Raw genomic sequence first — 12,608 nt, forward strand, 5'->3', positions numbered from 1 at the left:
TTGTTCAGTAGCTGGAGGAATTTAACCCTCTGAGCTTGAAGCTATTTTCTGACCATTTAACCGTCTTTCCTGGACTTTTAGTCTTTAAAAACTTGTAAATATCAACCCTGAGGTACAGTCAAGCTTTAAACATCCTTTTCTTCAGGACAACCTGGACTTTAGGAGTATGAGTGCTGCAGTAATGTCACTGGATTTTTAAAGTTATGGGCCTATAAAGACAAAAAAACCCTAAATGAAAATAAAACTAATAGTTTTATGTGACACATGGTAATCTACCATAAGTAAGACTCTTTTTCACAAATTTGTCCTGCCATCTCTTTGGGACCAAAAAGGGAAAAAAATTCTTTGACATAAAGTCTTGAAAATATTCACATATTTACAATAAAAGTCCTCGCACTGTTTTGGACTGGCTGTTGAGGATTTTCTCAAAGCAGTTCCTGTCTGCAGAGACGCAGAGGGCCACATCACGGGCTCTCTGTCTCTCCATTATGTGTCATTCAGGCCGATAAGAGACTGAAGAGTGTTTAAACATGTTCACTTTGGCAATGCATGGTGTGACGACAGAATAGCCTGCCATTGGTTGTCATTGCCCATGTGACAAAACAATACAGTGGCTAATGCTAAGCTAGTGGCAGAAAAAACAAATAAAAATGACGTGCAAAATGTAAATTACTGGCATGGTTTTTATCTTTTAAAGCTCCAGAAAGTCACCTTAGTTCTAGGCTTGCTAGAAAAGCCTCAGTGAGGACTAGAAAGGCATGGATAGCATCACTGAAACAGAGCAATGGAGGATAAAAAGGTAAGCGGCTACAATTTAAGGCTCAAAAGTTCTCTAACTTTTCATAATCTGTGCTTCTTATTTTAGTACAACAGCGTCGGTCTCATAGGGTTAAGAGAAATGATTCCCCAAGGACCACCAAACATTTTTTCTTCCTCTCATTTTCTGAATTTAATCATCTTCTAGGGGACAAAAAGGGCCTTGTCTGGCCCTCGGGTATCGGTTCATGATCGCTGCCTTCAAAGTAAAAGTTAAGCTTTTACTTACTCTATCATATAGTACGGTAAGGTAAGGTATAATAAATCATCCTGGTTACCTCCACAGTAAATTCTAGGTTTTTAGCGATGATGTTTTTGCTTGTTTTCATTTATGAGTGGCTATTTTGTAGTAGTTTTGGACCAAAACAACAGTAATATTCCTCCATCATTCACGTGTCAGTATGACTGAAACTCACCTGGTTTACTCCCAGAAGTAGCGCAGATACCATATAGTTTCATTCTTCAGCTGAGGGCCAAACAGAGGGTTGGTTTGGGCCAGGATGGCTATCAACCAGCTGAGTATGGAAAGAGAAAAGATCATCAGCATCTCTCTGGTATCAGTAGATCCTGTGACTACTGAGCACCACTCATGTGGAGAGAGAGCACAGTACTGGAAACATCAAGGCGACGAGTCTGATTTTAAACCAGCTTTCTGAGTGATTATCAGGTCTGAATCAACTGGAATAATACTTTATAATTCATCACTCTAACACGAACTGCTGGCCTGAACAGCTACTAATGAGTTCAGCCTGCAGATACGTTTTCTTGATGACCTGGTTTTACTCAGACAGAGTCTTCATGTCCTGCAGACGCTTCAACTGGTAATCAGATTACAGCAGTGCCCTATCCAGATCAGTCAAACGTGGCACGCTGACTGTTGGAGCAGACATCTACTGACCACTGTAGCCCCGCCCACGCTCACACCTGGGGGTACCAGAAGCTCAAAACAAGAGTCAATAGCACATTTTTCATGGGTGAAACCCACATCCTCAGCTCTGCTGCTCATCCCACAAATGCATGATCCTTACAAACGTGGCATCATTTAAAGGGTAATAAACAGGCTTTCCAACGATATCAGAGTTATTACCAAGAAGCATTGTTACAACAAAGAAATAATCTACCACACACACATTTCATTACTGTTTAAGGAGCTGATTGGACCAAGATTGTCCATGTGGACCCACATGGGTTACAGGCATCTGGGTCCAAGGTGGGATTATCCGCAGGTTCTATGGTTGCCCATGTGGCCTCGTCTCAGGTAGAAGCCCCCATGGAACCCACAGACAAACCCTTTCTGGGGTCCATATTTACAGCCCTCATATGACCCATATGGGACCCACACAGACATGCCAGACCATACTGAACCTGGACCATGCTGAACCTGGACCATGCTGAACCTGGACCATGCTGAACCTGGACCATGCTGGACCTGGACCATGCTGAACCTGGACCTGGACCATACTGAACCTGGACCATGCTGAACCTGGACCATGCTGAACCTGGACCATGCTGAACCTGGACCATACTGAACCTGGACCATGCTGAACCTGGACCATGCTGAACCTGGACCTGGACCATGCTGAACCTGGACCATGCTGAACCTGGATATATGCTTCATTCAGTCCTTAGGAAAAGAATTCTTCTTCTACTGATTCAAAAGAACTATAAGTACACTATGGTTTGATTGCGAGGAGCTGGAAGTGGTTTATAGTCGCAGTGTTGTTCACACACTTCGCGGGTAGACTGAGACATAGGACGGAGGAGCAAAGGAAGTTTTTCCATGATGGTAATTAAAGGGATACGAATGCTACCTTTAAATATCCTAATCTCAGTATTTCTGTCCAACCTCAGAGATCAGAACTCTTAAAAGCTTGTCTGAATCCTCTTCTTTAATAACTTAGCTTTAAATCAGGCAGACTGATGGCCACCTTTTCCACAGTAAAGGAGGATTAGATGCTGAGTCCTTTCTAGGAAGACTTTCTGTTAAATGTTTTTGGTAGATTTTCCAAACATAAAGGCTCTTCTGTGCTGCAAACCTGGATATTCTTCCCTAATTTTCTAGAAAACGACAGAAACAAAGCTCTCTGGATCACTGTGAAGCTGTCATGTTGAGGTTGTTTTTTGCTTTAATGCTTTTGTTTCAGATAAACTAGCGCGCTTCCTGTCCAAACCTGAGGAGCATTTATGGCTGGATTCAACCTGAGAGAGTGATGCAACAGTCAGCAACAGTAAGTGGCATTATGTCTTCATTTCTCCAGCACTTTCTCATGTTCAGTACGGTTCATTTTGTGAAATTTGATTCAGGCTAAGAGCTGGCAGTGACTGCCATGCTATCCTGATATAATTATCCCATCTGGTCAAACATGAAAGGGTCTTTTAATGTGTTAAATCTGAAATACGAGGCACACTGATGCTTGGTTTGATAATGGATGCATGTCTAATTGAAGAAGCTTTTTGCTGGTTTAATGAAGCTAACTGGCTAACATGCTACATATGAACCATGGTGGTTCTACTGTGGGCTACATCAAGCCTGCAGGAGGTGGGCGGGGCTTAAGAGCCTAGCTACAGGGATGTCTCATGATGGCCAAAAAACCCAGGTTTCATTAACTTAAGATGTGGAAGAAATTCATATAAATTACTTTTAAGACCACGAGCTTCTACTACACACTCCTAACTAAATGATCAGGTTCAAATTTACTTACAGCTGGAATTAGATCATTTTTCTTGGTAAATGACATCAGAGCTTTGGGGATAAAAAGGCAGAATTTCTGACTACTGCTGCAAAGCTGTATTACTCTTCAGTGTGGAAACTAACCAGGAAAACTGGGCGAGATTATTAAGTTTCCTCTTTGGGTGGTTTCACATTAGGGGAATATTTTTTACTTTTACTTTGCAATGTGTGTCTCTGCATATGGTGGATTCTTATGGAGGTTTTTCCTTGAAAAAGACAAAAAATCTCCAGCATTAAAAACATTCATTGGAAAAATAACAAAAAATATGTACAGTGCTTAAAAAATGTATCAGACCACCTGTCATATCTGTCAGAGACCATCCAGCATCATGAAGTGCTTTAATGCGGACTCTTTCATTTTCAGTCAGCTCTCCACGTTTTACCATTTTGAACAGGAATGAGGAATTTCAAACTGAATTCACCCAAATGTGAGTCGGCTCACTGGGCTTCTCTGAGAAGTCAGAAATGAATCAAGCATAACATTCAACCACTAAAACTCATTTTTCTGTTCAGGAATGACAGTAAATAACTATAATCTGACACATTCATCAGAAATATTCATGTGCTTTACTATTTGTTCAGTTTTTTGGTAAATCAGTAAATTTGAAAATTCATGGATAACAATAATAATTCTATTTCAGCATTAAGATATCATTTGGGTTAAAGAGCTTCTACATATTGGTGTATTAACCATTGCAGAAACATCAAAATGATTTTGGTAATTACCAATGCTGTTAATGTAGGGCAGCTGTGGCAGAAACCTGACTGTGGTTAGGGTTAGGGTGGTCTAACACATTTGTTAGCTGTATATTTTTTTACATTTTTGGCCTAATTGATCATCTTTGGTCCTGATTAAAACTACAACATATTTGGGGATATTTTTGGGATTATTATTTTTTGTTTTGTTTTGTTGTTCCTTTTATTTTTGGGAGTGGGATGGTGTCTATGAATAGCTGAGGTGTTCAGTAAATTTTAAGTCTGACAATCCACAAAAATGAATAAACTGTTAACTAATAAATCTTTGACATTTCCAGGACCATGCTTAGAAAAATCTCCCATCCAGCTGACATTAAAAAGAAAAACAAAAGCTCTTCTTTTAATTCTGAAAAAAAAAAAAAAAAACCTCAGTAAGTTATTGTAGTCAAAACTTCATGTAAATCATTAAAATCCCCTTAAATCTAACATTTGGTGGTTTTGATCAGGACTGAAGCTGATTAAAAGAATTAAGGCAGTAAACTGGGGAAAAATATTTTTACATATTTTAATGAATGTCTTTGAAAACAGAGTAAGAGTGCGAGTGCTTAGGGTTGGTATCATTGATGCCCCAGTTAACCAGGAGCCTGATTGGTGCCATGTGATTGGCTGATTAGACGTCTGCATTAATGAGCAGTCAGACAGGTACACCTTCTGGTTGGTGAGAGTATTACATATTTTTACATGGATTATAACACATTAGAGGGAGCTTGAAAACGGCGCTGGGGAGTGAGATGTCTGGGTTGACTTGTTCAGCCTGCTGCCACTGGGACAGACCCTGAAGAAAAGGACGGATGTATCTGCTCTGAATGAATCTGAATGGTTGCTGCTGACCTGTTCTGTTCATTACTACTCAGAGTAGTTAACACAGCCTTCCTGGAGGTTTAGGAACAGTGAGACACAGCCTTAAAATGACAGATACAGGCTGACATTACATACAGAGACGTCATATTAGATAAAACATGATCTTTCATATATCAGCAGTCACATCATCTGGTTTCTCATATTTATCAGGTGATCAGTGAACTTTCTTGTTTTCTGCACATACAGCCACTCTACTTCATCAGTGAAATAGTTTGCCTTTCCACCTTCTTCATTCCAGCTCCTTATTTTTATGTCATTAAAATAAAACCAGCCCTGACTTTACTTTAAAATTTTAGTTCCTGTTTAAATTTCCTGTGCTTCCTGTTTTTACAGTGAGACTTTATTTAAAGCTGGGGCTCCCTCTAGTGGTTAAACTCCGCCAGTTGTACTTCTCTCTGCCTCTTAATGAGTTAATCTGCAGAAAAATGTCCTTAAAAGCTGTTTATTTTCCCATACATTTACTACATACATTAAAACTTCTGAAAACTAGATGGAAAAATCTGTTATATAGTAGTTTTATGTGTTTTTTGCATAATAATCCTCTGATTTGGAGTTAAACTCTAACAGAGAGTAAAAACTTCATGCTTATTTGTTTTTCTCTTCACAGAACAATCCTGAAAATTCCCTTCCTATCATTCTGTTATTTGTTTAACATCTTCTAATCCTTCGTTTTTGTCTGACTGGTTGTTCAGTAAAGCTGAGGGTTTTAAATTCTGATTTGTCACTGTTTTTCTTGGCCGGTTTCCTGACTTTGAGCTTGTAAAGCTCTCACTAAGCCTCTGAATAATATCTGATATCTTTGTGTGTTCAGATTCTCCTCCATGTGTCTTCTCAGAAACACGTACACTTCATTTATGTCTGAATATCCACAATGGTTTATAGTGATTATAGGAGCGACCACTCCACTGCAGAATTATTAATATCTCTCTGTTTTAAATAAAGAAAATGTGGAAAACTTTATCTCTACAAGGTTTTGGATATAGACCTCTTAGACTGGAATTAGTTTGGGCGTGTTGTTAGAGCTTTGACTTCATCCTCTAGTATCATTCAGATTCACTAGAATAAAAAGCCAAAAATGTCTACTGTAAAAAATATTTATTCAAAAAAAGCTCTAAAAATATTTTTCCCATGTTGTTTTAAATGGAAATCACCAACAAAAATGAGTTATTTTCTGTATAAGGAATGATGGAGGGCTGGGGATTTTATTTTTAAAGATATTATAGTCTCAGACATGTCAGAGATCAACAAGACTGATTTTGATGCATGGGTAGTTTTTAGCAAAACTTTAGTAGGAATCACTGACATTACAGATGGTTTTATTTTCCTATTTCATATTTTCCAGTTTTAAATTGGACACAGTGACTTAAAAAATACAGAAGAGTAGTCGGGCCACTGAATTTCTTTTTTCAGATGCAGCATTTTTATACTTATTCTGAGATTAAACTCTTCTGGTTTAAATCTCAGAATTATGACTTTTTTCTCCTGAGTAAAAAAAAAAAAAATACAGATATTTACAGCTGATCCAGGACGATATTTACAGCTGATCCAGGACGATATTTACAGCTGATCCAGGACGATATTTACAGCTGATATAGGACGATATTTACAGATGATATAGGACAATATTTACAGCTGATATAGGACAATATTTACAGCTGATATAGGACAATATTTACAGCTGATATAGGACAATATTTACAGCTGATATAGGACAATATTTACAGCTGATATAGGACAATATTTACAGCTGATCCAGGACGATATTTACAGCTGATATAGGACAATATTTACAGCTGATCCAGGACGATATTTACAGCTGATATAGGACAATATTTACAGATGATATAGGACGATATTTACAGATGATATAGGACGATATTTACAGCTGATATAGGACGATATTTACAGCTGATATAGGACGATATTTACAGCTGATATAGGACGATATTTACAGCTGATATAGGACAATATTTACAGATGATATAGGACGATATTTACAGCTGATATAGGACAATATTTACAGCTGATATAGGACGATATTTACAGCTGATATAGGACAATATTTACAGCTGATCCAGGACGATATTTACAGCTGATATAGGACGATATTTACAGCTGATCCAGGACGATATTTACAGCTGATATAGGACGATATTTACAGCTGATCCAGGACGATATTTACAGCTGATATAGGACGATATTTACAGCTGATCCAGGACAATATTTACAGCTGATATAGGACGATATTTACAGCTGATCCAGGATGATATTTACAGCTGATATAGGACGATATTTACAGCTGATATAGGACGATATTTACAGCTGATATAGGACGATATTTACAGCTGATATAGGACAATATTTACAGCTGATATAGGACAATATTTACAGCTAGTCCAGGACAATATTTACAGCTGATATAGGATGATATTTACAGCTGATCCAGGACAATATTTACAGCTGATATAGGATGATATTTACAGCTGATCCAGGACGATATTTACAGCTGATACAAGACGATATTTACAGCTGATCCAGGACGATATTTACAGCTGATATAGGACGATATTTACAGCTGATATAGGATGATATTTACAGCTGATATAGGACGATATTTACAGCTGATATAGGACGATATTTACAGCTGATATAGGACGATATTTACAGCTGATATAGGACGATATTTACAGCTGATATAGGACGATATTTACAGCTGATATAGGACGATATTTACAGCTGATCCAGGACAATATTTACAGCTGATATAGGACGATATTTACAGCTGATATAGGACGATATTTACAGCTGATATAGGACGATATTTACAGCTGATATAGGACAATATTTACAGCTGATCCAGGACGATATTTACAGCTGATATAGGACGATATTTACAGCTGATATGGGACGATATTTACAGCTGATATAGGACAATATTTACAGCTGATCCAGGACAATATTTACAGCTGATATAGGACGATATTTACAGCTGATCCAGGACGATATTTACAGCTGATCCAGGACGATATTTACAGCTGATCCAGGACAATATTTACAGCTGATAGGTTGATTGCCAATAGAATTTTAAAAAGATTGATACGGTGCAACTCTCAACCACACTGACAGTAGCGTTATTTCTTAAGATAAAGTCGTACTTACAACAAGTAGCAGCAGACGGCTGTTAGGATGAGACTGGTGACGATCACCCTGCCAAAGGAAACACAGTCACATTAATACAGCTCCAAACATTTTCACACTGGCTCCCTTATCAGCTGGAACCTATTTTTGGTTCCACAGATGGAATCAGAAATGCTGATTATAATACAGAAATTGTTAAATCTTAAAAATTGGATTTTAGAGCTGCACAATAATCTAAGTCCAACTGATAGCATGATGTCAGGCTGTGTGAAATTAAAACAATGCATGAAAGCTGCAATTCGTTTCTATGAAGTAGTTTATAAAATGCATGCAGACAGGCCTTTATGTTCAAAGTAGTGCCACTGTTGCATTTTGTAAAACTACCTTTATTTAAAAAAAATAAAATAAATTTAATGCATAAAACTGACAAAACATGAGTCATGTCACTGACATGAAGACCACCTTTAATGCACAGCTGACACTGTTTGACCCCTTTTGCTTCTTCTTACAGTAACACAAGGCTACAGCAGTCTAAGCTCATTATAAACACTGGAGCAGTGGGTAAGATCTAGTTTTTACTTATGTGGCTCTCCAGGAAAGGACAAAAAAGCTGCAGAGCAACCAGACAGAGTGGAAGGTTCACCGGAAACTTTCACTCTGAGTTCTGGATGTCCAGGGGAGCAGGGGTGAGTGTAGAAGTGGGTATGATCTTAATTTATCACATTGAAAGTGACATCAATTACTAAATGACACTTAATGATCATATCATGATTACGGCAGTGCCATGCTAGGTTTCTGCACACCCACTAAATAAAGAGATACCGTTATCTTTAAGGTTGGACTGTAAAACCTTCAGGTTTTGTTCTTTTTGCTTCTTAACATCTGTATGTTTGAAGTTGAGAATGACACCCTTCAGAGCTTTCATATTCTCTGCATATTCATTCATAACCAAGCATGTAGACTCATAATACCATCTATGTGTTATATAGTAACTGTATTTAAAAAACTGCAATACTGTGCAGAATAATCACAGTTGCATATTATTTCCAGAATATGCAGCACTACTTCATATACTACCCAACCTTAAGCTCTAAGGACCCTCTACTGGCTGCATCTCTGCTTTCTGAACCTTTTTAACTCCTGAGGGAATCTATTTTTCACCAAGAGCACAAAAACATGAACAACAAAATACAGCGCCATCCAGAGGACAGCACTAACACAATTTAAAACACAAGTAAAATACAAAAATATGACTAAAACAAAGTCCTTATCAAAGCATTAGATGCAATGTGTAATAAACCAGGGGTGTCAAACTCAAGGCCCGGGGGCCAAATCTGGCCCCTGGAACAGTTAAATGATCTGATATTTCTGTTCCAACTGTCCCTTCAGTCTGAGGTCTGCAGACTTCCTCAAGTATAAAATCGTGAACTTATAATGAGTATAGCACCTGGACATCACTAGGAATAAGAAAAATGTATGATGTATTTGAAGGAGCATCCTTGTTATCATTTGAACAAATTCATGTGAAATATAAACTTCATTTTTTCAGATACTTACAAGTTAGAGATTTCATAACTAAGAAAACCACTTTCCATATTAAAGCTAAAATATCAGAAATAGAGCGGTTATTGCTTCAATGCTCTACGCAGAAATCTATCACCTGTTTACAACATTTTGAGCCAAATTGATGTATTGATTTCACAAAGTGCTGCACAGATGTGGCAGAGGAATTTAAGGGTTAATATTGATGAAGATAAATGGGAAGTAATGTGGAGCCGTACTAAAAAGATGTCAGTGTGTAACCGTGCTAGATTGCTGCAGTTAAAATCCTCCATTGCTTACAAATTTCTCCCAGTAAAACATAAAATGAATCCCCAAACCTCACCTCTGTGTCTGAAATGTAAAATTTCTGTTGGAACCTTTACCACTGTGTGTGGCTCTGTCCTAAAATCCAGGCATACTGGATAGACATAGACAGTCATGGCTTGTTTTCCTTTAGAAAACCTGACCTGTTTGCTTCATGCTACAGAAGGATGCTTTTTGAAAATATGGACTCCATACCTTCGTTTCTCCAAATCCACCGTTGCTTCAATGCTGACGACTACTTTGCTTGACTGACCACGGACGCCGCCCATGTGCACTGCACTGTCGGTTTATCTTGTCTTATCTGTATTTTTAATTTTTGCACTTTATGTGTATTACTCTTGCCCACAGTGATTGCATCGACCACTGGCTGTTTTGTTTTTGTTCTTTCCTTGTTATTTTTAAAAGGAAAACAACAAAATTCAATAAACATATTTGGAAAAAAAGTGAACTTATCCTGATGATCTATAATATCTTTGGTAAGTCACAAAATCTGAAAAAGTAAGGAGTAAAAACATTTAGAGAAGAGTCAGGAATGTGGGAAAATAAATTCAATTGTTTTAATTTCACATTTTCAGTTTAGCATCTCACAACCAGGACTCAAACTGAGGATTCTGACTTTTTTCATACTTTGAGCATTTACACTCATAATTTTGACTTCTTCTATAATTTTTTAGCTTTAAGATTCATAATTCTAAATTTGAAGTCAAATTTTCACATTTTAAACTAATTATTTTGTATTTCATGTCATATTTTCAACTCCAACTTTGACCTTTTAATCCCATAGTTTGACCTTTTAGACTTACAATTAAAAATTTGACTCATATTTTGACCTTTTAAATTCATGATTTTGACTTTCTTTCTAAATATTTGAAAGTTTCTGATATATTTGTTTCAAAAATATTATTTTTCAAGTTCATATTTTTCCCTTTTTGAACTAATAAATTTACTTTTCTATGATTATGAGCCTTTAAACTGATCTTTTCAACTTTTTAAATGTCAAATCATTTATCATCAGTGCTGATTGTTTATTTCGTATTTTATTTCTGGTGAAATGAGGCTGACAGTTTCTGGTTTAAAAGGTGACCCTGTTAGGCCCTCAGGTTGGTCCTGAATCCAGAATCCGGCCCCATGTGGTTGAGTTTGACACCCCTGTAATAGGATTGTCAGTGTCACCAGTGAGACAGCCGAGCCTATACTGTTGTAAATATGCAGTATTAATGTGTCACAGCGATGAACATTTATCCATGAATAGTCTGGAGGGACATGACTGCTGTCCAGGCATCTCTGAATAAATCAAAATTAACTATTTAGATGTTTTTATTGTGAATATTTTCACATATTTGCCTCTTCAGATCATGTTTCACAGTCTCTTAAAGCTTTTAGAGTTATTTTTCGTTCCTGGATCACTTTAAATAGATTTCAGTGTAAAAAGAGCTCCATAAATATAAACTGTGTTTGATGCCGCAGCTTTAACAGTTTAGCATCAGTTACCATCAGAGTCCCATATTTAAAAACATTAAAACACCACCGTCTCTAGGTGTTAGCCCACATTATGACCTCTCAGGACCCTTCAACCTTACTACAGGAAGGATGGAGGATGATGAAGATGGAGGATGATGACGGTCAGGGCCTTCATCACAGCAGGGGGACCCTCCAACATTCATGACCAGCAGCTACAGCTCGGTGTTCAGCAGATAATGACAGTGGCTAATAAAAATACCTGAATGTGAATATGAGAGTCTGCAGCGGCAGAGAACGGTTACATAATGGCTGTAAATGCCAGCCAATTAGCGGCAGCTCCACCACCTACCCTCGGTTGGGTCCTTTGGGCACCAGAAGCGGAGCCACGACCCCCACCAGCCCCCATAGCGTGGTGAAGCAGATCATCGGCAGGGCGAGGGAGTGAGAAACCATGACTTCAGCCCGCTGACCAACCTGGAAACGAAGAATTAACGGCGGTTTGTCCGGTACGAACACCGAGCATCAATGGCTGCTGAGCCCAACGTCGCTTCCGCAATGTCCTCGCCCAATTAGGCTACACGACACGTGATTGGTTCAGACTCTGGAGACAGCGGTCTCTGATTGGTTAAAGCAGCTGTCCTTCAGGATTACAGTGAGAGGGATTGGATGGGTGTTTGTGCCAGCAGACTGCGGACAAGTGAATTAATATTTTCATTTTAATCAAGATTTAGACATCAAAATAATCATATTTTCCAATAAAAGCCTGACATTTTAAATCTTTAATCACCTGAAATGATTTTTATTTTTATTTCTTTGTGCCATAATACCTGAAAGCCCTGCTGCGCTAAAAACAAGTTTATTCAAGAATAAAGGAGGAAACCATGAATGACAGAAATATTGTCCAAATGGCTGGTGCAATTTAGAAACCAAAATACATTAACTGAAATACTTCTCTATTTTATAACCATATTGCATTTTC

General features: G+C 37.9%; 1 protein-coding gene across 1 annotated transcript in view; it reads right to left on the reverse strand.

The window, feature by feature from the left end:
- The window catches only part of atpv0e2 (ATPase H+ transporting V0 subunit e2), a 28,127-nt gene extending 15,950 nt beyond the window's left edge, over positions 1–12,177 (reverse strand). The window contains exons 1-3 of the mRNA XM_041784844.1: positions 11,979–12,177; positions 8,324–8,371; positions 1,233–1,331 (exon numbers count right to left, since the gene is read on the reverse strand). Of these exons, the coding sequence (XP_041640778.1) occupies positions 1,238–1,331; positions 8,324–8,371; positions 11,979–12,082 (246 nt within the window). The 5' untranslated portion in view covers positions 12,083–12,177 and the 3' untranslated portion in view covers positions 1,233–1,237. The remainder of the gene's footprint in view (positions 1–1,232; positions 1,332–8,323; positions 8,372–11,978) is intronic.
- Positions 12,178–12,608: the final 431 nt, after the last annotated feature.

The sequence above is a fragment of the Cheilinus undulatus genome, linkage group 4, assembly GCF_018320785.1.
Source record: "Cheilinus undulatus linkage group 4, ASM1832078v1, whole genome shotgun sequence".
Taxonomy (NCBI): Eukaryota; Metazoa; Chordata; class Actinopteri; order Labriformes; family Labridae; genus Cheilinus; species Cheilinus undulatus.